Source organism: Muntiacus reevesi, chromosome 5, assembly GCF_963930625.1.
Source record: "Muntiacus reevesi chromosome 5, mMunRee1.1, whole genome shotgun sequence".
Classification (NCBI taxonomy): Eukaryota; Metazoa; Chordata; class Mammalia; order Artiodactyla; family Cervidae; genus Muntiacus; species Muntiacus reevesi.
In genome coordinates this window covers 75,161,584-75,189,326 of record NC_089253.1, presented here as the reverse complement: position 1 = coordinate 75,189,326, position 27,743 = coordinate 75,161,584, and the positions used below count along the sequence as shown (strand labels likewise).

At 36.9% G+C, this 27,743-nt stretch overlaps 1 protein-coding gene across 1 annotated transcript in view; it reads right to left on the bottom strand.

Annotated features, from left to right (window-relative positions):
• Positions 1-27,743, bottom strand: part of DNAH14 (dynein axonemal heavy chain 14) — a 324,938-nt gene that overhangs the window by 73,180 nt on the left and 224,015 nt on the right. The window contains exons 51-59 of the mRNA XM_065937125.1: positions 27,406-27,531; positions 24,771-24,865; positions 23,314-23,473; positions 15,863-15,994; positions 15,411-15,506; positions 9,164-9,304; positions 5,313-5,528; positions 1,669-1,899; positions 1,298-1,419 (exon numbers count right to left, since the gene is read on the bottom strand). Of these exons, the coding sequence (XP_065793197.1) occupies positions 1,298-1,419; positions 1,669-1,899; positions 5,313-5,528; positions 9,164-9,304; positions 15,411-15,506; positions 15,863-15,994; positions 23,314-23,473; positions 24,771-24,865; positions 27,406-27,531 (1,319 nt within the window). The remainder of the gene's footprint in view (positions 1-1,297; positions 1,420-1,668; positions 1,900-5,312; positions 5,529-9,163; positions 9,305-15,410; positions 15,507-15,862; positions 15,995-23,313; positions 23,474-24,770; positions 24,866-27,405; positions 27,532-27,743) is intronic.

The window sequence follows — 27,743 nt, the reverse complement described above, 5'->3', positions numbered from 1 at the left end:
CTTACAGAGGTCAAATAAGTTGCCAATATCACACGGCTAACAAGTGACAGAGAGGGAATCTGTCATCATTTGCCCTCTAAAATAGTCCCTCCACCACATCTTCAAACATGGAATTCAAACATGGGGACAAGGATATCAGTTCAGGGCGATGTTACTTCAGTAGTATTTCTAAGCTGTTGTTTAATCAATCAGGCTGTATTCAGTGAGAAAGAATGTGTTAACACAGTGCTTTCCAAAGTGCATTCTGTAGAACACTATTTTCTGAAGAGGATTTGTTCAACAAATAAAGAGATTTTAAGTCCTTGTAGGAAAGAATCTTGTTTAACTTTGTTTAACTCAGCTCTTTAAGAAAATGCAGAATTCCTTTTTTGAGTGACCCCCTACTTCCACCCCAACTAAATCCCTGGAAACGATGCTTTGAGAAACATACTTTGGAAAATGTTTTACTAACAGAAGGAAGGAGGCTAAAAAGGGAGGATTCTAAGGAGTCAGAATTAGTTGAGGAGTGAGAATTTGGCAGCTCTGCCCAAGTTAGAGGATTCACTGACCAACAAGTTTAAGAGTCAGGAAAACTGGTAAGAAGTCAGTCTGTCAGAGTCCCTGTAAAGAAGTTAAATGCACCAGGCTAGGGGCCATTAACATCATCTTCTAATTCTCATTACGGATTACTTGCTTACTATAATCTTTTGATTATGAATTGAAGGAGAGAATGCACATAACTGATGATGCAAAGTCTTATTCCCTTGGGAACTGTATTTTTGTTGTAATTAAATTTGGCTGTATAATAGTGCTTTGTGAAATTGGTTGATGAATTGGTTTCCTGGAGGCCCATAACTGCTTGGAACGTGGACACAATATTTTTATCTGTCTAGGCAAAATATCTTTTTGCTCTAGGTAGCAGAAGTGGATTTTGTTTTTTAAAGAAGCAGAAGCTTTTCCTGCCCAAATAAAATATTGTGCAAACAGATCAAATTGAGGTCCGTGGGTTCATGTGGGGCTGGGCTTCCTGATTGCTGCCCTTCTTGCACTGCTTCTGAAGACTCTTCATAGAACCCATAGCTTCCATCAGGCACAGTTTGAAAATATTGGTTTGGAATGACTTTATACATAAAAATCTGTTCTCCATTCTATTTACTATTATGTGCTACTGGCAACACAAAAACAAAAAGAATGTTCAAAATGCAATCTGACTTTTTCAACCAGGAGAACCTTATCAGGGCTGAAATATGGGACCTTCAATATTATCGATCTTTAAAAGTATACATATTTGAGTCAATTCAGTTATGAAAGACATTACCTAAATTTGGAATTGTATTCAATCTCAGAATCATTAATTTTTATAAAGTATTGACCTCTTCTCTGGTAGATATCCTTCTTCAAAATTTCCTTTAAACTTGGATCTAATCTTTCAGGAAGATTCTGAAAATAAATAAAATAAAGAAAAAATTCATTTTATAACAAATAAATCAGCTGAAAAGGCACAGCATTTAAAATATGTAAATTTTTAATGTCTAGATATCCGTGAAAGATGTGAGAGAATTAAACATTGAAAATATACTGCATTTATTTATGCACTTATTTATTTATCATTTTTTCCCTTGACAAAGTTACCTATCACTTACAATCTGTGTGTCAGCTATCTGGAATTAGGTCATTTTGTCCAAATACCTGCAAGAGGATACTCCCTCCTGTTTTCATAGCATTCTCAATTGTTTGGATGTAATTGCCATCCTTAGTGGAGAGCTCCTGCAGCCTAGATCCTTCCATCTGACGGATCCAACTGTGTGCTTGCTTATGTGGGTCAATCAGCAGTGGCCACTGCAGGCCGTTCTTGACTAAAATGGCATTCTCTGTTGAATGCTGACCAAGAGGAAGTCCCTGATGATGCCATTGGCGGATCTGGAAAGAAATCATTAGAGTTTTTGTTGTTTCATAAACTTCTTCACATCTTCTAATATTGTACAGGATACTAAAGAATCCTACAGATTATCAAATAATCTTTAAATGGACAAATAATCTTTAAAAGTCTTTCAGTCGTGCCCAACTTTTTGCAACCCCATGGGCTATACATTCCATGGAATTCTCCATGGCCAAAATACTGGAATGGGTAGCCTTTCCCTTCTCCAGGGAATCTTCCCAACCCAGGAATTGAACCTGGGTCTCCTGCATTGTGGGGAGATTCTTTACCAGCTGAGCCATGAGGGAAGCCCTTAAATGGACTAAAGAAATGAACAATTTAAAACAACTGGGATATGAAATTTTTGGTAAGGTGAGTAATTTTCCTTTGTTTATCAGTAGGGATGAATGCTCATCACAACAGATATCTCATTTTAGATTTACTTTTCAGCCCCTAATTAATAATGAGGTTAAGAACCTTTCCTATGTTTAAAGCTATTTGGATAGTCTGTTTTGTGAGCTGCCTATTCAAGACTCCTGCCTATTTATTTACTGGGTTGTGTATCTTTTGCTTAGTGATTTATAGTGGCTCTCTTTTCTACTCTGAATAGGGCTCTTCATTGAACATATGTATTACAAATATCATTTTCTGTTCTTTGACTTTCCTTTTTATGTTCTCAGTTGTGTCTTTTGATGAACAGAAGGTCTATATTTTAATGTAATTCAATTGATCAATTTTTTCTTCTGTGTTTAGTTCTGCTCAGGATATCTTTTCTTTACCTAGGGTCATGAATACATTCTCCTAAATTACACTTTATTAATTTGCCTTTCACATTTAGGTCTACAATTTAACTTCAATGAAATTTTTGTGTGTAATATAAAATAATGTCAATTTTTAAAATGAATATTCAATTATCCACCACTGTTTACTGAAAAGCCTACCCATTCCTCATTGCACTATAGTATCAACTTTGACGTAAATCAAAGTTCTACCTATTTAGGGATCTGTTTCTGGGCTCTCAGTTTTACTTCATTGGTTTAGCTATTTATCCTTAAACTGTTACACACAAGGATAAATAATAGCACTGTCCTAATTACTGTAGCTTTAAAGTAAATCTTGATATTGCAAGTTTTCCCACACAGTTCTTTACTAACATTGTGTTGGACATTTTGGCTCTTTGTCTTTTCTTATAACTTTTAGAATCAGCTTGTCATCTGACAAGCCCCCCCCCCACCCCCCAAACACACATCCCTTCCTGTTGGAAAGTTGACTGGGATTACACTGGATCTTTAGATCAATTTGGAAAGAACTGGCAATTTCAGAATGTTGAGTCTTCCAATTCATGAGCATGGTATAACTCTTAATTTATATAAGTTTCCTAAAATTTATGTCAATAACATTTTATAGTTTCATTTCTATAATTTAACACAACTTTTTGATAGATTCAGTATGATGCTGTGATAAATTGTATCTAAAAACATCATGCACCCTGCTTGTTGCTGGTATACAGAAATGTAATTGGTTTTTTTTATACTAACTTTAATCCAGAAAGTTTGCTAAATCTTTGTCAATACTCATGATCTATCTACATGTTCTCTTGGATTTTGTAGATACATATAATCTGCAACATTATATATTTTTTGTCTCTCTTCTTTTCCCATTTTAAGATTTTTTTATTTTTTTCTTGCCTTACTGCACTGTTTAGAATCTCCAGTACAGCACTAAATACAAGCAGAAATAGTGGATATACCTTTGTTATATTTCCAATCTCAAAAGAAAATCTTTTGACAATGATTCATTTATTCAGTTCTGATTTCTTCTTTGACCTGTGATTAGTTTGGGAATACATTTCCTAACTTTCAGAAATATTATGATTTTAAGAGAAGCTTTTAATTATATACTTCTAGCTCAATTGCTTTTTGTCAGATAACATAGTCTATATGATTCAATTCCTTTGATATTTGTTGCAAGTTTGCTTATAGTCCATTACATGGTCAGTTTTGGTAATATTCTATATCGAACATTGAATGTGAATGTTCTATATTGGCATTGAATGTGAACGTTGTAGGTGTAGGCTGCAGTGTCTTATTAACCTATTAATAAATCCATTTGTTGATTACGTTGCTCAAATCTTTTCTATTCTTACTGGTTTGTGTGTTCTTTTTCTGTGAGTTATAGAGAGAAATGTGTTAAATTTTCACCATGATTGTAGATTTGTCCATCTTTATCTGTAGTTCTTTTAATGTTTGCTTTATATTTTTTGAGGTCATGCTATTAGATACAAACAGATTTAGAATTGTTAACATAATCTTGAAGAATAATTAAACCAATTCTAATTTTAACATAAGCTTATTTAATTCTAGCAATCATTTTTTGCCTTAAAGTCTATTGTCTTTTATTTTTGGTAATAAATGGCAGATTTCTTCCTAATTTTTTACTGTCAATCTTCTTTATGTTTTAACTGTGTCTTTCCTAAAAAACATGTAGCTTCTGTTTCATGCTTTGGTTTATACTTTTATGTAGTTTTACAATCTTAGACTTTTAACTGTACCATTTAGTCCATTTACATATACTGTAATTACTGATATGTGATGTGTGTTCAGTTGCTCAGTTGTGTCCAACCCTTTGTGATCCTATGGACTGTAGCCCATGAGGCTTTTCTGTCCATGGAATTTTCTAGGCAAGAATACTGGAGTGGGTTGCTGCTTTCTACTCCAGGGATCTTCCCAACCCAGGGATCAAACCTGCATCTCTTATGTCTCCTGTATTGTCACATGGATTCTTTACCACTAGCGCCACCTGGGAAATCCCAATTACTGATATATTTGGGTTTGAATTCATTATTAGCATTGTGAAAATGAAAAGCCAGTATTCACTTTGAGAGTTTGTATTTTTGATGGTCAGTTTAAGTTATTAGTGGGAAAACCAATCCAAAATTACTCTCTTTGAATGAAAAAATAGGTTCTTCTTTTTTGCCTTTGCAACATCAGCACAGAACTTACATAGATAAGACAATAAATACTTATTGATAAATTGACAAATGTAAGGTCTATAATTTGGATATTTCTGAGACTACTAACTATGGTTTGACAAGAACTTGAATTTTATTAATTAGAAGGGTTTCTGGGAGAGGAAATGGCTATATTTATAAGACAGTACAATTACAATGGAAAAGGGATACTTTTGACTGTTTCCCAGAGGATAAGAAACTTAAGGCGACTTAACTGAGCTATATGAAGTATAATTAAAAAAATACAAAGCAAACTTCTTTATTTTTACTTATAAAATAATTTCAGGAATGGATTCAAGCCCTCAGGTATGTGTGAACATGCACACACACACACACACACACACACACATATGCAATCCAAACCAACAACAATCACTTAACTGGATAACAGAAATATGTTACTACCTCATGTTTTTGTGCCATGACTTCAATTAAAGAAAAGTCAGAAGACAAAGAAATGTTGTTTTCAGTGCAAAGATTCTGCCACTTTTCCACAATCAATTGGCGAAACTCTGCTGTTAACACTCCACTGTAGACAATGCATGCTGCTGAAATAAGTATGTCACCCAAAATTCCTTCCAACTTGTTGTCTATTTGATCAATTGTTTCTTGCCATCGAGTCTAAACATTCAAGTAAAAAGTTATTGATAGTTAACATAAAATATTCTATTGTAAGACATTTTAGATAGTAATAGTCTCCAGGTTGGATCTATTATTGCTGTTACTATCTATTCTTATGCCATAGTTGCATTAAAATTAATAATTTGTTGTTGCTGTCCAGTCAACTAAGCTATATCTGACTCTTTGAGACACCATGGACTATGGCCCACCAGGCTCCTCTGTCCATGGGATATTTCCAGGCAAGAATACTGGAATGGATTACCATTTTCTTCTCCAAAAATTAATAATGGATCATATGAAAAAACAAACTGCTTTTTGAGGAGAACATGAATCCTATTCTTGGATTTGTGACTCTCATATTTGCTAAGACTTATAGCCATTTCAAATACTTTGTGTAATAAAGTAGAATAATTTTAAAAATAATGATTCATTTTAATGTATTCATAACATTGTACAGGAGACAGGGAGCAAGACCGTCCCCAAGAAAAAGAAATGCAAAAAAGCAAAATGGCTGTCTGAGGAGGTCTTACGAATAGCTGTGAAAAGAAGAGAAGCAAAAAGCAAAGCAGACAAGGAAAGATATATCAACTTGAATGCAGAGTTCCAAAGAATAGCAAGGAGAGATAAGAAAGCCTTCCTCAGTGATCAGTGCAAAGAAATAGAGGAAAACAACAGAATGGGAAAGACTAGAGATCTCTTCAAGGAAACTAGAGATACCAAGTGAACATTTCATGCAAAGATGAGCTCAATAAAGGACAGAAATGGGATGGACCTAACAGAAGCAGAAGAGATTAAGAAGAGGTGGCAAGAATATACAGAAGAACTATACAAAAAAGATCCTCATGAGCCAGATAATCACAATGGTGTGATCACTCACCTAGAGCCAGACATCCTGGAATGTGAAGTCAAGTGGGCCTTGGGAAGCATCACTACAAACAAAGCTAGTGGATGTGATGGAATTCCAGTTGAGCTATTTCAAATCCTAAAAGATGATGCTGTGATAGTGCTACACTCAGTATGTCAGCAAATTTGGAAAACTCAGCAGTGGCCATAGGACTGGAAAAGGTTGGTTTTCATTCCAATCCCAAAGAGAGGCAATGTCAGAGAAAGATCAGACTACCGCACAACTGCACTCATCTCACACGCTAGTAAAGTAATGCTCAAAATTCTCCAAGCCAGGCTTCAGCAATACGTGAACCATGAACTTACAGATGTTCAAGCTGGTTTTAGAAAAGGCAGAGGAACCAGAGATCAAGTTGCCAATATCCACAGGATTATCAGAAAAGCAAGAGAGTTCCAGAAAAACATCTATTTCTGCTTTATTGACTATGCTAAAGCCTTTATATAAATTCTGAAAGAGATGGGAATACCAGACCACCTGACCTGCCTCTTGAAAAACCTATATGCAGGTTAGGAAGCAACAGTTAGAACTGGACATGGAACAACAGACTGGTTCCAAATAGGAAAAGGAGGACATCAAGACTGTATATTGTCACCCTGCTTATTTAACTTACATGCAGAGTACATCATGAAAAATGCTGCGTTGGAAGAAGCACAAGCTGGAATCAAGATTGCTGGGAGAAATATCAATAACCTCAGATGTGCAGATGACACCACCCTTATGGTAGAAAGTGAAGAAGCACTAAAGAGCCTCTTGATGAAAGTGAAAGAGGAGAGTGAAAAAGTGGACTTAAAGTTCAACATTCAGAAAACAAAGATCATGGCATCTGGTCCCATCACTTCATGGCAAATAGATGGGGAAACAGTGGCTGACTATTTTTGGGGGCTCCAAAATCTCTGTAGATGGTGGCTGCAGTCATGAAATTAAAAGATACTTACTTCTTGGGAGAAAAGTTATGACCAACCTAGACAGCATATTAAAAGCAGAGATGTTACTTTGTCAACAAAGTTCTGTCTAGTCAAGGCTATGGTTTTTCCAGTGGTCATGTATGGATGTGAGAGTTGGACTATAAAGAAAGCTGAGCGCTGAAGAATTGATGCTTTTGAACTGTGGTGTTGGAGAAGACTCTTGAGAGTCCCTTGGCCTGCAAGGAGATCCAACCAATCCATCCTAAAGAAAATCAGTCCTGAATATTCATTGGAAGGACTGATGATGAAGCTGAAACTCCAATACTTTGGCCACCTGATGTGAAGAACTAACTCATCTGAAAAGACCCTGATGCTGGGAAAGATTGAGGGCAGGAGGAGAAGGGGACGACAGAAGATGAGAAGGTTGGATGGCATCACCAACTCAATGGACGTGAGTTTGGGTAAACTCTGGGAGTTGGTGATGGACAGGGAAGCCTGGCGTGCTGCAGTTCATGGGGTATCACAAAGACCTGGATATGACTGAGTGACTGAACTGAACTGATAACGTGTTATTAATGGTGTTAAATTATGGCAATAATGACCAGTACTTTTGAATCCTTTCTTATCTGACTGACATTTTTTTTGAAAATCTCATGAGAGGCTTTCAATATTCTGTTAAGTAAAATCCTATTGACTTTAAGACCAAGACATTAAAGCTTAGAAAAGTTAAGCAAGTTCACAAAGCTTCTGAAGAATGCAGCAAGGCTCTGAACCCATATTCTTTGGCTATATACCCTCCTTCTACAACTGTGTATGTGCTTGACTGATCAAGAAATAAAGCATGTTGAGCGAGAACCACATCATCTGGAAGCTTAAGATCCGAGATAAGCTGTTCTACTTCCTCTCAACATATTCTTGATTCACAAGGATATCAGTAATTTTCCTCTGTGATCTCCCTCTGGTTGGTCTCATTTCATAACCTCTTTCTCCCTGCCCTTTAGGAGTCTTCTGTGACACACATTTATCTAAGCAATTAAACTAAATTAAAATTATCTTGAGAATTTTGTAAGATTCTTTGAGATAGCTGAGTAATGACTTAAACCAAGATGCTAGTAAGCTAAGGATTCAAATATAGAGAAAGCAGATGAATTAGAAGAGAAATAAAAAGATGAGATAAAAGAAGCCATAAGACAGACAAAATAAAATTTCCTTTTTCCTGTCTAAAGACATGCCCTTCATTTCAGCCCCACCCATGTTTCTGCATTCAGTTGGGGTTATTTCTCTGCTAGAAAAGGAAACCTCATGCCATACTCATAGGCAGATTTATTATTTTAGGCCTCATCAGACAAAGCGTGCTGATGTTTTAGGCACAACCTTTTGATCATTTTACTCTGTTACCCCTGTTTTAAGACTATTTAATCAATGTTCTTTTATTTTTGTCTCAATAGAATTGCTCAGTCGTGTCTGACTCTATGTGACCCCATAGACTGTAGCCTGCCAGGTTCCTCTGTCAATGGGGTATTTTCAGGCAAGAACACTGGAGTGTGTTGCCATTTCCTCCTCCAGGGGATCTTCCTAACCCAGGGATTGAACCTGGGTCTCTGTGTCCCCTGCGTTTGCAGGTGAATTCTTTACTCCTGTGCCACTAGGTATCCTTTACTCCCATGCTACCTGCCATTATAGAACTGTCTACTGATCTTAAAAGGGAAACTGATAGTAAAATAGTTTTATGCAGTATGATACAGCCTTCAGTGAAAGCAGTATCTTGGGTTTGGCAAGCCTAGTAGAAATTAATGAAGGAGATGTAAAGCCAAGGGAAGTCCTGCCTTCTCATCTTCCAAGGCAGTTAGTAAGATAGATGCACACTGTAAGCGCTTGGTGGCTAGTTTTCTTCGATGTGCTAATAGTTCTTTTTCAGCAATAATCTCTTTGTAGGCTTCTTGCAAAAACTGAAGATGTTCTTCAACCTGAAAGACAATTAATTCAGTATTGAGACACATTTTTACTCTCATTTGCCTTAAGAGTTTATCTGTCATTTATGCAAACATGGTGTGTAACCATTTCATTTCACATCCTGGAAAATCTTCCTGGAAAGATAGATATATTATCAATGAAAATGTACACTGTGGTAATTAAATGAATGAATCCTTGATACTGAATTAAAAAAAAAAAAACTGCCATCTTCCTTGATAAGCTTTCTTACAATCTTGGTATCTGAAGATTCATTTCTGAATTATTCTTCACACAGAAAATTTTGTACCACATCTAGTTTCCTTCTTTTAAGGAACCGACTGAACATGTTTCATCCCAGATACTCTGATGACTAGAAACTAATGAGTTTTTGAAATTGGACTGGTGGAATCTTGCCTGGAGAATCCCATGGACAGAGGAGCCTAGAGGGCTATAGTCCATGGGGTCGCAAAGAGTTGGACACGACTGAGCAACTAAGCACAGGCTGTTAAGTAGAAAACATATTTTAATGATTAGTTGATGAAACTGTTTTCTTAAAATACCACTTATCTTGATTATCCTTGCTCAAAGACATTTGGTGAATTCTTATAGAAAAGATTGCCTAAGGAGAGAGTCCAGTGTTTCGACCCTGCCAACAAAAACACCCACAATCTAATCCCAATATTCCTTCCCAAATTCATCTCCTTTTCAATATTACAGTACAGCCAGATTGGCTTATTCCATATTTTCTAAACATTTCCTAAACATTCTTGCCCCTGGGATTTGTCTCATATTCTTCCCTTGTGCCTGGACTCCTCCCTTAAATGGATGTAAACCCTAGGCATTCTTTAAAATTCTTATCAACTTCCAGCTGTGAAATGAAATGAATCTTCATAAAGTCTTAGCTTGACAAGTCCACACGGATCTATGCTGGTTACAAAAGTCATTTTTTGAAGGAATTATACATTGCCAGATATTATCTCTTGGGCTGTGGTCTTATAGTCTTATTACTCTTTTTTCATGTCCTCAAAATCCCTGAAGACAGGATTTAGTGTGAAGACTTCAGTATGATATGTACATGTAATTGTATATACAAAATTGTGCCTACTGAATACAGTTAGTGATCTGTAATTTCTCCTTTGATTTCTAAGATGTTATCCTGGTGAAAATACCTAATTTTCACAAAAATATACACATTAGTGACTTTTCACATGCTTATTCTAATGATTTATTACTTAGTCCTGTTACACCCATAATAATTATTCAGTTGTTTGCTCTTTCATACATTATGTTGCTTTGTTTTCTTGCTTATACTTTCTGTTTAGATTACTCAGAAAACTTTGTTACTTATAATCTAGTGAGTTATTTAAATATTAAAGTGTCAGTCAGTCAGTTCAGTTCAGTTCAGTCACTCAGTCGTGTCCGACTCTGCGACCCCAGGAATCACAGCATGCCAGGCCTCCCTGTCCATCAGCAACTCCCGGAGTTTACTCAAACTCCTGTCCATCGAGTCAGTGATGCCATCCAGCCATCTCATCCTCTGTCATCCCCTTCTCCTCCTGCCCCCAGTCCCTCCCAGCATCAGGGTTTTTTTCCAATGAGTCAACCCTTTGCATGAGGTGGCAAATACTTTTATTGAGTCTCAGCTTCAACATCAGTCCTTCCAATGAATTTTCAGGACTGATCTCCTTTAGGATGGACTGGTTGGATCTCTTTGCAGCTCAAGAGTCTTCCCCAACACCACAGTTCAAAAGCATCAATTCTTCGGTGCTCAGCTTTCTTTATAATCCAACTCTCACATCCATACATAACCACTGGATAAACCATAGCCTTGACTAGACGGAGGGCTTATCAACTCAACTAAACACGTGAAATTTCTATTATATGACAGTCACTGTGTGCCTCCAAGGTAACACAGTGAAATATAATAGGTTCTGATATTATTTCTTTACCCCAAAGTTTCAGAGATTTTTCAGAATTGTTTTTTAATATTAGGACCCAGGTGAACAAAAAACCTGTTTATAAAATGGGAGACAGTGCATGGTTGAGTAAGCATAAAATCTCAACAAGAGTTTAAAACCAATGGAGTTAACTGTTACACTCAATTTTAAAATATTAAGTGTAAAAATGGGGCTTCCCAGGTGGTAAAGAATCCACCAGCCAATGCAGGAGATGGGAGACTCAGGTTCAATCCCTGGGTTGGGAAGATCCCCTGGAGTAGGAAGTGGCAACCACTCCAGTATTCTTGCCTGGAGAATCCCGTGGACAGAGCAGCCTGGTGGTGTACAGTCCATGGGGCCACAGAGTCAGACACGACTGAGCAACTGAGCACACAAATGTAAAAATATACTTTTAAAATATACTTGTTTGCATTCAGTGAGTTAAAATATTAGAAACTTCTCATGAAGCCTGTAGTCCTGGAAGGGAATGTGGAGTATTAGCAAATAAAATTTTGACAAGAATTTGCAGTTTATCTTTCTGTCTTATACCATGCAATAATAATAAAAACAAGTGAGCAATACAGTAAACAAACATTTGTTGGAGGGATGAGTGAAAATACACACACAAAATACACACACAAAAACACACACACAAAATCATGGACATCAGGAAAACCGAGTAAATATCAAAATTGAAAATACCAAGCATAAGTACAATAAAACTACACAGCAACATAAAATAAATTCAGTTCAAATTTGTTGCTAATTTCCTTTAAAAATGTCCAATACTTTTTATATCTCTTAAGCTTGCAAGAAATATCTATGGGACCAGGTAGGTAATATAAATCCTTGAAGTGAATTGAGGGGTTTATGGTGGCCATGTAAGAATGCTAGCTCAGGCTGTCAGATTTCCTGAATTTTCAAGAGAATGTAGATTTTAAATGAAATTTTCAGATTAAAATGTTGGTAACTACATCAAAATGTAGGAAAAGACTTACAGAGTCCAAATAAAGATGTCAATGGGCAGAATGTGCCTATTAGATTGCCGTCTCTGAAGTATATTGCCTTACCCATTCTCAAAAGGTATGTGAGCTAAGTAGGGGAGAGGGATTAATGATCTCAATTCTAGTTTTAGTTTTCATTATGATACTCTTATTTAATTTAAAATTGAGACATCAAAGGAATGTGCTTGTGCTTAGTCGCTAAGTCGTGTCTGACTTCTTTGCAATCCCATGGACTGTAGCCTGTCAGGCTCTTCTTCTGTCCATGGGATTTTTCAGGCAAGAATACTGAAGTGTGTTGCCATTTCCTTCTCCAGGGGATCTTCCCCACCCACGGATCAAACCCATATCTCTGAAGTCTCCTGCACTGGTGGGCAGATTCTTTACCACTGAGCCACCTGGGAAGCCCATTAAAATAATAACCATGATTTTACACAACAACAAAATAATTAATAGAAACAGGCTAAACAGTTTTTTAAAAAACATAGATTGATATTAAGTCTTCAGTAAGCTGAAGTTATAAAGATGTCCCGGGATAAATGGTGAATTAATATATTAGTGATGTAACATTAGTTAACATTACTGAGTGTATTATTAGGTGTCAGGCACTAAGACCTGTGCATTAATATTTATGTGTGTGTGTGTTCAGTTGCTCAGTTGTGTCTAAATCTTTGTGATGCCATGGACTGTAGCCCACCAGGCTCTGCTGCCCTTGGGATTTTCCAGGCAAGAATACTGGAGTGGGTTGCCATTTTCTACTCCAGGGGATCATCCTAACTCAGAGGTCCAACCAGCATCTCTTGCATTGGATTCTTTACTACTGTACCACCTGGGGAAACAAGGAGATACAAGAAGGCCTTCTTAAAGGAACAATGAAAACAATAAAGGAAAACAATAGAATGGGAAGACTAGAGATCTCATCAAAAAAATTAGACCTATCAAGGGAATATTTCATGCATGGATGAGCAAGATAAAGGACAGAAATGATAAGAACCTAACAGAAGCAGAGGAAATTAAGAAGAGGTGGCAAAATACACAGAACTATATAAAAAAGGTCTTAATGATCCAGATAACCATGATGGTGTGGTTACTCACCTAGAGTTGGACATCCTGGAGTGTGAGGTCAAGTGGGCTTTAGGAAGCATTACTACAAACAAAGCTAGTGGAGGTGATGGAATTCCAGCTGAGCTATTTCAAATTCTAAAAGATGATGCTGTTAAAGTGCTTCACTCAATGTGCCAGCAAATTTGGAAAACTCAGCAGTGGCCACAGGACTGGAAAAGGTCAGTTTCCATTCCAGTCCCAAAGAAGGGCAATGCCAAAGAATGTTCAAACTACTGTACAACTGTGCTCACTTCACATGCTAAAAAGGTTGTGCTCAAAATCCTTTAAGCTAGAGTTCAACAGTGCATGAATCAAGAACTTTCAGATATATAACCTGGGTCTAGAAAAGGCAGAGGAACCAGAGATCAAATTGCCAACATCCATTGGATTATGGAGAAAGCAAAGGAATTTCAGAAAAACATGTACTTCTGCTTCATTGACAACGCTAAAGCCTTTGACTGTGTGGATCACAACAAACTGTGGAAAATTCTTAAAGAGATGGGAGTATTAGACCACCTTATCTGTCTCCTGAGAAACTTGTATGCAGGCCAAGAAGCAACAGTTAGAACCAGACAAAGAACAACTGACTTGTTCAAAATTGGGAAAGGAGTACTACAAGGCTACATATTGTTACCCTGTTTATTTAACTTATATTCAGAACACAATGTGAAACGCTGGGCTGGATGGATCACAAGCTGGAATTAAAATTGCTGGGAGAAATACCAACAACCTCAGATATGCTAATGATAAAACTCTAATGGCAAGAAAGTGAAGAGGAACTAAAGAGCTTCTTGACGAGGATGAAAGAGGAGAGTGAAAAAGCTGGCTTAAAACTCAACATTCATTTAAATTCCTTCTTTTGTGAAATGCCTATTCACGCTTTGTGTCCATGTTCTAATTAGAGTGTTTATTTACTGTTGAATTTGAAAGTTTTTTTAATATATTGTAGTGAGGGGTCCTTTGTCAGATATGTGGTTTGGAAAACCTTTTTTAACCAGCTAGCAGCATGTCTTTTAGTACTCTTAACAAGATCGTTGATAGAACAATTTAAATGAAAAGTAAGCACATGAAAAGACGTTCAGTATCATGAGGCATCAGGGAAATGCAAATTAAAACCAAATATGATATCATTACATACCTCCCAGAATAAGTGAAATATAATACCAATAATAATAATAAAATATAATAAAAGAAAAAAAAAAACCTCAACATTAAAAAAACTAAGATTGTGCAACTGGTCCCATCACTTCGTGGCAAATAGAAGAGGACAAAGTGGAAACAGTGACAGATTTTATTTTCTTGGGCTCCAAAATCACTGCGGACATTGACTGCAGCCATGAAATTAAAAGACACTTTGCTCCTTGGAAGGTAAGTATAACAAACTTTATTTGACAAAGCTTATTAAAAACCAGAGATATCACTTTGCTGACCAAGGTGTGTATAGTCAATACTATGGTTTTTGTAGTAGTCATGTACAGATGTGATAGTTGGACCATAAAGAAGGCTGAGTGTCAAAGAATTGATGCTTTGGAATTGTAGTGCTACAGAAGACTCTTGAGAGTCCCTTGGACTGCAAGGAGATCAAACCAGTCAATCCTAAAGGAAATAAACCTTGAATATTCACTGGAAGGACTGATGCTGAAGCTGAAGCTCCAATACTTTGCCTACTTGACGCAAAGAGCTGACTCACTGGAAAAGACCCTGATTCTGGGCAAGACAGAAAGAAAGCAAAAGGAGAAGGAGGTGGCAGAAAATGAGATGGTTAGATAGCATCAACAACTCAATGGATATGAATTTGAGTGAACTCTGGGAGACAGTGAAAGACTGAGGAGGCTGCCATGTTGCAGTCCATGGGGTAGCAAAGAAGCAGACAAAGTTTAGTGACTAAACAACACCACCTGGAAAGCCCTATAGTATTTATATTATTTAATTAATCACAATTAATCTTTTCACTACCTGTATTATTGTCTTTATTTTACATTAAACTGATAAATTCAGTTGAGATAATGACTCTTTCCTGATGTTTTTGTCTAGTTCATAAAGACTTTGAGAGTGCAACAAGTAAAGAAATTTCTTACCAGCTGTAAACCTCTTTGTTTTTCATCCAACCTTTGTTGTGCAATTTTTAGGACATTTTGAGCTTCAGCCACTTGGATTTGTTTAGGGCCCAACAGCTTAAACAGAATGTCACAAAATTTAAGTGCTTAAATTCAAGTTCACTGTTAAAAATACCACTTAAGATTAAAAGACACATATGTCAACTCTTAAGCTTTCTTAGAATAGTGTACAAAGGGAAATAACTAGTTTAATATGGAGAAATATTAAAACAAATAAAACAATAGCATAGTTGTCATAAATTAAAGAACATGACAGGAGAATTTGATGTCTGAGAGTAAACATAATATGGTTGTTAAGGTGTTTTTCATTAAGCATTCTTTCCACAGAAGTTCATTTGAGCATTAAATGCTTTTCTGGGACAATGACATATCACTTACAAATTGTTACAGGTATTTAAGAGGAAAAAGCATACCTTCTGTGCTTCATGGTAGTTATTCAAAGCTATAACCCACTGGCACATAGAGCAACAAGCAACAGAAACTAGAGCAATCTTGTTTGGGTTGAAATCAGGTAAGACTAAAATCTTCTTCAGTTTTATGAAAGCCTAGAGAGAACAGTTCATGTATTATATGAGAAATATTATTGATCTGAAGTTTTCCCCAATCTACACTAGAAAGAAATTTTGTTTCAATAAAAATACTCAACTATTCTTCAAAAGTAGAATGTAAGACATGCCTGGATACAAACTGGTTCTAGAATCACTAATTTTTTTAAAGAAGAGGAGAAAAGCCTCTACTTGTTGCTGTTATTGTTACAGTAGCTAAATTATAGTGTTTTTTTTTTTTTTTTTTTAAAGAACTCCATTTTAAAATGAAAATAAAACAAGTTACCTTTCTCTAGTTTTGTGGAATGTGGTGTATAAGGAGGTCTGAAGTCTTCTTTTGTACTTTATGTGTGGTCACCTGGAAAACCACCCTCAATTTCTGTTCCACAAGAAGCATTTGGCAGGGCACAGTGCTATACAAAGGTCTGTCTGGTCAATGACGGTGGTGTGGCCTGGTGCATACTGGGGCTCACTGAGGACATTGTTCTATAGCTTAGTTGTGTCGCAGGTCTATGGATCCACCTTATCTAAATGGTACAATCTAGTTTAGAGTTAGCTATATAGTATTTCTCCTATACTTTGGGGAGAAATAATCAGAAGAGAATCTTTCTCAGACTGATACTCCTTGTCCCATCCTTTCTAACCAGGCATTTCCTTTCTTGCCTGGAAGGACAGGACCATTTTGCTGAATAATTCAGATGGAATGTGGCCCATTCTCAATGATTACTTGTGTTCTTATTATTATTTAAAATGCTGTTAGGCTTTTAATAATTTCTTTAGATAAGCTATACTTTTTTTTCTATAGATAAGCTATAAATATACCTCAAAAGTATAACTTAGTATATAAGTATCTATTTAAGCATAACCATAGGGAATCGTTTTTGCTAAGAATGCTTCAGAGAATGAAGAGTTGTTGCATTAATTCATGAGTGGTATGGGTAGCAACACATATTCTGCTAAAAAAATTCACCTTGTTCAGGTACTACTCTATACTTCCTAGTAGCACAGATTATTATTTTAACTAACTAATTAATTGTGTTGTTAGCTATTTAATGTCTGTTTTCCCTGTTACAATGTAAGCTTCATAACATCACTAAGTTGGTCTTATAAACTATTGTAATGTCTCACAATGTCTCTTACATGGAAAATAATCCATAAATATTTACTGAATTAATTAATGAGAATTCACCCCTTCAGCTGTGACAGTGCCATTCATCTGTATATAAACCTTTCAGTTTGTCCCTGAACTTAGCTCTCAGCTTGGCTCATATGTAAAGTCCCTGTTCAGATATTATTCCAGCATCTACACATCCAAAGCTACTTCTATAGTTTTAGGTAATATTGTTGCAGCAGCAATCACCAAGTAGTACCAAAATCTGTATTAGTCTCCTGTGGCCATTGTAACAAATTGCCACAAACTGGGTGACTTAAAACAAAAACAATTTATTCTCTCACAGTTCTGGAGACTGGAAATTTGAAATCAAGGTATAGATGGAGTACTTCTCTGGGTAAGGGCTCTACATGGCCTCCCACTCTACTGGTGCCCTGAATTCCAGTGCTTGCTCAGGACTTTGGTCCTCCTCTCATCCTTCTTGCAGTCCTACAGTAAATCTACATTCTTCAGAATTAAATCTGCTCCAGTGAAACCCTTTACTAGGTGTCTAGACTACCTTTTTAAAAAGATTTTTCTGTGCTCTAATCTAACCCTCATCTTCTCACACATAAATCAATATTTGTAAAGTACTCAGAACGGTGGTACATGTTGTTATATGAACATTTGTTACATGAATGAAAAAAAATCTCAGAGAGCTGGTTCAAGGTAGTGACATAGGAGGATTCTGAACTCCCTCCCTCTCATGGCCACACTGAATCTACAGCTATACATGCATGCATGCTAAGTTGCTTCACTCACTTCAGTCGTTTCTGACTCTGGGCGACCCCATGGACAGCAGCCCACCAGGCTCCTCTGTCCACAGGATTCTCTCGGCAAGAATACTGAAGTGAGTTGCCATGCCCTCCTCCAGGAGATCTTCCTGATCTAGGGATCGAACATGTGTCTCTTATGTCTTCTGCACTGGTACGTGGGTCCTTTACCACTAGTGCCACCTACACATAGGGAGCAATAATCTCTGAAAGAAAGCCAAAAACTACCTGAATGACTCCTATACTTGGATGAAAGAGATAAGACCCCACACTGTAACAGGTAGGAGAGGCTGAGACACAACCTCGCCATAATGTGGGGTCTCACAGTTGGCAGGGAACTCACAACCCTGAGCTTCTCTCTGAGAATTGAAGGGTATGAAACCCACATCCGACAACCCAACTTCAGGACCTGCACCTGAGAAAAAAATTCCACAATACATATAGCTTTAAAAGTCAACAGGGTTGTATCCATGAGACTCAAAAGGTTATAGCAATCTGAGAAATATCCCTTAAAAGGTCTATGGGGACTCACCCATCCCAGGGCCCAACACAGAGGACTGACTGAAAGAGCCAAGGTTTCCAGTGAAAGGGGCTATTTGCTTATATCAAAACTTCAGTCTGAGGGGTAGGCTTCTAAATTTAACACACCTCTTAGAATGACAAAAAGAAGAACAAATGAAGCACAAAGTTGATAGAAGGAAGGAAAGATCAGTGCAGAAATAAATGGTTACTAAAAATCAACAGGAAAAAACTCAATAGGATTAAAATCTATTTTATTTTTTTAAAGATAAAAAAACTTGAAAAATCTGTAGCTAGACTAAGAAAAAGGAGAAAGAACACTCAAATCAGTAAAATCAGAAATGAAAATTGAGATGTTGCAACTGATACCACAGAAATATAAAAAATCATAACAGACCACTGTGAAAAATCATAAACCAGCAAACTGGACAACCTAAAAGAAATGGATAAATTCCTAGAAATATTCAACCTATCAAGACTGAATCATGAAGAATCAGGAAATCTGAACAGACTGGTTACTAATAAAAAGATTGAAGTGAAAGTGGAAGTCGCTCAGTCATGTCTGACTTTTTGTGACCCCATGGACTATAGCCTGCCAGGCTCCTCTGTCCATGATTCTCCAGAATACTGGAGTAGGTTGCCCTCCTCCAGGGGACCTTTCCAACCCAGACATTGAATCCAGGTCTCCCACACTGCAAGTAAATTCTTTACCATCTGAGCCACCATCAATAAATAAAAACCTCCCAACAAGCAAACGTCCGGCACCAGTTGGCTTCACTGGTGAATTCTACCAAACATATGTAGAGGAGTTGATACCAATCCTTCTCAAATTCTTCCAAAAGATAGAAGAAGAGGGAACACTTTCAAGCTCATTTTTGTTTTTTTAATCAGGCTAGCATTACCCTGATACTAAAACCAGACAGGATACTACAAGAAAAGAAAACTATCTCTGATGAACACAGACACAAAAATCCCAAAATATAAGCAAATTAATTCAACAATATATTAAAAGGATCATAAACCATAATCAAGTGGGGTTTATTTCAGGGATGGATTCAAGGATGGTTCAGCATCCACGAATCAATCAATGTGGTACACCATATTAACAAAATGAAGGGTAAAAATCATATGATCATCTCAATGGATGCAGAAGAAGCATTTGACAAAATTCAATTTTGATTTATGAGAAAGATGCTCAACAAAGTGGCTTTAGAAGGAATATAGCTCAACATAATAAAGGTCATATGTGACAAAGTCATAGCTAACATCATACTCAATGAGGAAGAACTGAAATTTGTTTTTATAAGATGAGAAACAAAAAAAAAATAAGATGAGAAACAAGATAAGGATGCTCACTCTTGCCACTTTTATTCAACACAGTGTTGGAAGTTCTAGCCATAGCAAGTAGGCAAAAAAAAAAAAAAAAAAAAGGCACCTAAATTGAAAAAGAAGACATAAAACTGTCACTATTTCCAGATGACATAATATTAAATGTAGAATACCTTAAAGCTTCTACCAAAAAAGTGCTAGAACTAACAAATTCCATAAAGTTGCAGTAGACAAAATTAGTATGTAAAATCAGTTGCATTTCTATACACAAACAATAAACTCTCATAAAGAGAAATTTAGATTTTCTAATGTAGAAAATCCCATTTACAACTGCATCAAGAAGAATAAAATATCTAAAAATATATTTAACTAAAGAAGTGGAATATATGATACTGGAAACTAAAGGCATTGATGAAGGAAATCAAAGCAGATACAATAAATGGAGAGGTCGTTTGTGCTTATAGATTGAAAAAATTAACATTGTTAAAATGTTCTTACTACCCAAAGCAAGCTACAGATTCAAAACAATACTTACCAAAATTCCAATGGCATTTTTCACAGAAATAGAATAAACAATCCTAAAATTTGTATGGAACCATAAAAGACCCTGAATAGACAAAGGAACCTTGAGAAAAAACAAAGAGGGAGGCATCTTGATTTCTCTTTTCCACTCATATTACAGAACTGTGGTAAACAAAACAATGTTGTATTGGCATAAAAACAGACACATAGATCAATGGAACAGAATAGAGAGCCCAGAAATGAACACAAGTGTATATGATCTATTAATTTAAATAAGGGAGCCAAAAATATACATAGGTGAAAGGACAGTCTCTTTAATAAGCGGTGTTGGGAAAACTGAACAGCTATATGCAAAAGAATGAAACTGAACCACTATCTTACACCATACAGAAATTAACTCAAAATTAATTAAAGACTTGAACATGAGACGCAAAATCATAAAACTCCTGGAAGAAAACACGGGCTGTAAGCTACCTGACATTGATCTTGGTGATTTTTTATTTTGGATTTGACACCAGAAGCAAGGCAATAAAGTAAGTGCGATTACCTTAAATTAGAAAGTTGCACAGCAAAAGAAACCATCAGTGAAAAGGAAAAGCAATCTAGAAAATGGGAGAAAATATTTGCAAATCATATATGTAATAAAAGGTTAACATTCAAAATAAATGGGGCTTCCCACGTGGTGCAGAGGCAAAGAATCCGCCTGCCTGGAAGCACCATCTGGAGGCCTGGATGTGAGATGGCGACGCTGCCCTCCGTGAAGCAACGAGCAGAAGAGGCCTGCTGGCACCGCGTAGGCTGTGGGGCCCGTCCTGCCCGCCGCGCCCCCTCGGCGCGGGTCGTGTCCTGGGACTCGCCTGAGCCCCGGGTGTGGACCCTGGCCGAGGGGCTGGGAGTGGCCCCCTCAGCTCTGCACTTCCTAGTTTGGACCATTTCACACCCGAGGCTGCTGTTGCTTTCCCGGCATCTGGCTGGTGCCCCAAGTCCTCCTGTGCAGCCGCAGACCAGGAGCAAAGGCCCGAGCTCGATCCCAGGGGCGCCGGGCCTCCTCCTTCCTTCACTGCCAGTTCTCACCTCGGCACTCGGGCCGGCTCCTTGCCGCAGCGGGACCTCCCTCTTCCATTTCCCACGAAGCTTCTGGTTTTCCCCGGGACCAGCGTGGGCCATGATCCACAGAACTCGTCTGCTGGCCTGGGGGCCAGAGCTTTTCCACTTAGGTTGCAAAAGCAGTGACTCCTTAAACACTGGCTCTCAGAAGGTCGGGGGCTTCCCTGCTGGCTCAGTCGGTATAGCGTCTGCGTACAAGCCGGAGATCCAGATTCAATCCCTGGGTCGGGAAGATCCCCTGGAGAAGGAAACGGCAACCCACTCCAGTACTCTTGCCTGGGAAATTCCATGGACTGAGGAGCCTGGTAGGCTCCTACCTACCGCAGTACATGGGGAAGCAAAGAGTCAGACACGACTGAGCGACTTCACTCATTCACTCATTCAGGTTCGATCCCTGAGAAAATCCTCTTGAGTAGGAAATGGCAACTTACTCCAGTATTCTTGCCTGGAAAACTCCATGGACAGAGGAGCCTGATGGGCTCCAGTCCACAGATTCGCAAAGGGTTGGATATGATTGAACGGCTAAGCAGGGGCACACACTCGCACGTATCCCAAATAAGTAATTCATCTAATCCAACAGCAAAAACGCCAATCTGATTAAAAAATGGGCAAAGGATCTGAATAGACGTTTTACCAAAGAAGACATACAGATAGGTAACAGGTACATGCAAAGGTGTTTAACATCATTAATAATCAGGGAAAAACAAACAACTACAATGAGCTATCACTGTTAAAATGGTTATTATCAAAAGACCACAAATAACGATTGTGGGTGAGAGGGTGGAATACTTGTGCACTGTTAGTAGAAATGTAAATTGGTGAATCACAGTATGAGGTCTCTTCAACAATTAAAATAGAACTGCCAAAAGATCTAGCAAGTTAACTTCTGGGTATTTATCTGAAGGAAACAAAAACACTAACTCAGAAAGATATATTCACCCTCAAGTTAACTGCAGCATTATTTACAATAGCCAACACATGGAGGCAGCTGAAGGGTTCATTAATGGATGAATGCATAAAGAAAATGTGAAAAAAAATACACACACAATGGACTATTACTCAGCCATAAAAAGAAGGAAATTCTTCCATTTTTGATAACTAGAATGGGTCTTGAGAGCACTATGCTGATTGAAATAAGTCAGACAGAAAAAGATAGATATCATATGATCTCATCTATGTATAGAACCTAAAAAAAAAGAAAACAAAACCCAAAGTAGACTCATAGATACAGAAAGCAGATTGGTGATTACTAGGGGTGGGGAGCTAGGGATGGTGAAAATGAGTGGAGATGGTCAAAAGGTACAAACTTCTAGTTATAAAATAAATAATTCCTGGGGATATAATGTACAGCATGGTGACTATATTACTAATCCTGTATATCTAAAAGTTTCTAAGAGTGAATCTTGAAAGTCCTCATCACAAGAAAAAATGTTTGTAACTCTGCATGGTGATGGATATTAACTAGATTTTCTGTGGTGATTATCTGCAATCTGTGGTGGTTATTTTGCAATGTATACAAATGTCAAATCAGTATGCCGTACACCTAAAACTAATATAATGTTGTATGCCAATTATATATAAACTAAAAAATCTCAGACACCTTTATCCACACCTTGTACTTTCATAGTGTTATACAATCCATCCAGAAAAAAATTTCCCCCACTATTGACCTCTCCTATTCTCATTATATAAAGAGATCCTGAGACACGACATTTTTCTGATTTTGGTGACATACTGCTTTACCTTGTCACTTCCAGAAAACCATTTACGTTTGCATATACAGCTTGCTCTCTAATCTTTTACCCTCACCATTGTCTTCCGATTCTAATGCAAGACTCCAGTGTTAATACTTTCATTTGGTTTGCAGATTATAAGTATGGAATGTATCAATTATGCATTAATTAGAGATGAACTTTTACCTTCTCAGGTATGTTGTCCTTGTCAATGTTAATCAATTTTTTTAGGAAGCCAGTTTCTGAAAGAAGTAACTTTGCTGTAGTCCAGTTAGGTTTCTTTTGCAGAAGAATACAAACTGCATTCATGACAGTCAGTACAAGGTAAGGAGGCCGTGTATATACTCTGTAATAAATGGTTAAAATCTAATCAACTTCATAACTGAAATCAAAGATACCTTATAAACTCTCTCAAAAGATAATACACACAGATTTTTTAACAAGTATTTTGGTAAGAAGAACTGTTCGCCAATATATAGCTATTTCATTATTGGATATCTTCAAAAATTTGAATATCTTTGGTATGTGGGTATCTGTGCTTTATAAAGATGAAATGAATAACACTTAGCTATGTAGAACATACAAGTTAGATGTTAATTATTTTCATTACAAAAGTATTTGCTGCAGAGTTCTTTAAAAGAAGGAATTCTCCTCTTTCATCCCAGTATTGGTTTACGGATAGCCACTTGACAAAAACACTATATGTGCGTGTGTGTGTGTGGGGTAGTTGAAAGTCAAGTGAACTGATTAAAGAAAGTACTTGTTAACTAATAGTAAAAAAAAAAAAAAAAAAGAGAAAGTCAACCCTATTCCTGTAATTTGAAGGGTGCTGTAAGGTGCAACTCCCTTTAAACACATCCTCTGATTATTCTTTATCCTGATCCAAAATTCCTACTATAAAGATCACAGGTAATATAGAGTTGAGAGAGGGAGGGTAGATGGGAATTTGTCTCCTAAGTTATTAATGATGTAATTATTGGAACATTGGAAGTTGCCTCTTAGCTACGTCCAAATCAGCTGACATGTGTATGTGTGTGCTAAATCCCTTCAGTTGTGGAAACAGCAGGTGGGAAAGAGAATGGACTAAACTGTTGTCTCTGCTGCATGTCCTAAGAATAGCAACGAAGGTCATATCAGAAGGCATTTCATTTGTCTGGCATTTTGAAGTGAAGTGAAAGGTACATTAGCAACATCACAGGGATAATCTTTAAAAAACAAAATAATAAATAAATAAATAAAACCAAGGCATATGCGAGGAATTCAAGCATTACGTTAGTTTTCTTTAGCTTTAGTACAAGGGTAGGGGAAAGGGCCTGCTTCATCAGAGGAAACCAGTTAGCATTAATCTTTTTTGAGCACTTGCCTTATGCCCGACTATTCTAAACATTTCACATGTTTCAGCTCATCCAATCCTTTCAATACTTGTTATCACCCCAGCTGCATGGAAGGGACATTGAAATACAGAAAAGTTGTATACTAGAAAGCAGCAGTGCCAGAATTCCAACCCGGGAAGCTTGGTACCAGAGCCCACGACAGGTAAAATGGCTTATTCTAAAAATGGGATATAGACTTAACTTTTCCCACGTATTTTTGTTTTATTTTGAGTTCTTGCAACTCAAAAGAGACGTCAGTAACTTACTCACCTTAATTCAGAGACATCAGCTTTATCCAGGGCATTCAGAGCCACAAATGCCTTGTCCAGAGCTGGCAGTACGCTTTTTAATTCTTTGTCAGCTTTCTGCAATAAAGTTATAAGCCCCTAAATACATATGAATATAGTTGCATACTTAAAGTTTTTATATTTTTAAGTTGGAAAATGTAAGTCTACAGTTTTACAATGCCCACGCATACAGAAGTTATGCTTTTGTATGACTTGGGGATGTACACACATGCTCGCACTGTTAGACACCTGTGTTACTGTCCTAAGTTAGTATGTTTTGCAATCTCAGATGAGAAGTTATCTGTGAGAAGCGAAAACACTGAGTGTTTTCTGCCTTCTGTGTTAGAGTTAGTGTAGTTTTCACACTGCCTTTTTGGGAGTGGTCCACTTAAAGATGGAATTCTAGGTGGCTCAATGGTAAAGGAATCCATCTGCCAATGCAGGAGACACCAGTTTGATCCTTGAGTCAGGAAGATCCCCTAGAAGAGGAAATGGCAACCCACTCCAGTATTCTTGCTTGGAGAAGTCCATGGACAGAAGAGCCTGGTGGGCTACAGTCCATGGGTCACAAAGAGTTGGACACAACTAAGCGACTGAGCATGCCACTTAAAGACAGAATTACTGTAAAGCTGATGAAGCTTAAGAACCTTCAGCTGCACAGATCCCCTTCCAAGGTCCTGGAAGGAATTTTGCCAATATGTGTGCAGGGTCATACTTTTTTGTAAGACATGCAAAAGTAAGACATTCCATTTGCAATCAGATAAGATCAATTTCTCTTTACACTTTTGACTGACTCTTTGTCGCGTATTCTATCAAGAAAGGTGGTGCTAGAATGATTGTGGATATTTTTGGGACTTCGCTAACAAGCTGACTTGGGGATTATATTTATGTTGCTTAGAGTCACTTCTCTGTATAATTAAGTTATTACACACTATTACAAATATGAATGACTTCTAGAAATACTTCTGTTGTCTGCTGTTCCACCTTTCCTGGTGATGTGACACTAAGGTGAAGGGCCAGAGGTCATACTATAATATAACTTGTACTTATAGTGCCCAGCTTCAGAATCTTATCTGTAGAAAATCCTTCCACTTATTAACATGAGTAAAATTTTAAGTAGATGGTAGAGCTTCATTGACACCTACTCAAAATGGAAGTTCATTCTTTCATGAATATACTTGATTATGCAATGTATACTATTCTAAACCTACTATACATCTGTCCCTCCCTTTTTTGATTAGAGTTATTCAACAAGAATTAATCATGGACTTTTAGGTAATAATTATTGTATTTGGAAAGATGTTTTAAAATGTCTCATTGAAAGAAGTGAGAAATTACAGATTCCTTGTACGGATATATGTCAAAGGTGCCTTATTTTATAATTTTTAATTCTTATCAGATCATCTTCAGAAAACAAAGCAGCTCTAGGGACTGTTTATTTGGTTTGTGTCATATCTCTCATTGCCTGAATAATTCTGTTTTTTTAAACTGGCCAATTCCCCTCTGTTCCCTCCAGTCAGGATTCCAGTAGTAACCAGTTTGGTGTAGCAGATGACCAAATGTTCAACCCTGGTCTGATCAATGGCCACCCCGAGTCAGAGAAGGCAGAGAGTGGAGTTTCACATTTTCCATGTGCAAAGGTTTTTCATGGAGCAACTCCATCTATTAAAAAATATATATATATGTATATAATATGTGTATTATATATATATATTAGCTGAAACCTCAGTTGGGGGAATTATTTATTTATGTTAAATACAAAAGCTACTATCATTAGCTAATATCTCAAAGCATAATAAATGTTTAGGCAAGGTTTATTATAAACAATAGTGAATGTGAATAGATATTTCTAATAACCTTTTTGATAATTTCAAAATACTTTGCGTGGCTCCTTGTTAGAGCTGATTAGATCATCATTAAAAACATGGCTGAAGAATAAATAGTTCATACCAGAGATATGAGAGGTATTGGCCTGCCTTCTTCTCATTGTTCACTTGTACATCCAGCGTTAGCATTATTTTCAATCCAAGGTTTCTCTGAGAAATCTTTTCAAGCTACCTGTCCATATTTTTTTTTTTTTAATATTATTTTATTAGTTGGAGGCCAATCACTTCACAACGTTTCAGTGGGTTTTGTCGTACATTGACATGAATCAGCCATAGAGTTACACGTATACCTGTCCATATTTTAAGGGCTAATTTATTTCAAGCTGGATAACATAATGAGTAAATCCCTTCACTTGGACACAAATAAATTGCAGGGCTTCCTGTTGAGCATTGAGGAAATGAGGAGGCCACCACCACCAACCCTTCCATCCTTCATATGATCCTCTTGGAGGCCACATGCATTTCTGATATGGGTTGAATGAGTTTTATTCATTGTAACCAGAAGAACCAGACTATCTATTTTGCTAACGGACCCTTTGTCTTTGCACTTCACTTAATAGTACCTACATGTAGTAGGCATTAATATAAATATTTTCTGGGAAAAAAATGAAAAACAGGCAAAGTTGGAGCACTATATACTTAAGAGCAGTTAGCCTGACTTTTAAACTTTTGGGGTAGGAAACAATTTTGCAAATCTCTAAGTGACTTTCATTGATCACATTTTAATTTTACCTGAGCATACTCTTCTACAATTCTTACTTCTTCTGCCATGATTTCTTCATCCTGTTTAACAAGCATCTGAACTTTTTCAACCACTTGGGAATCTTTCTGTAGTTTTTCCATTAGGATTTCTTTCTCCTAATGAACCAAACAACTCTTCTTAAAATAAGTTTTAAGAGATATGATATCTTTTTAAAAAGAGAAATCAAATAGCTTATTTCATCCTTACAGAATTTGTCAAAATCACCTCGAAATATATTTGTTTAATAGACTAATAAAAATGATTATAACAAATATAATTTCATATAATACACATAAAGATTGATGATGAGTAATGATTTTTAGAATAC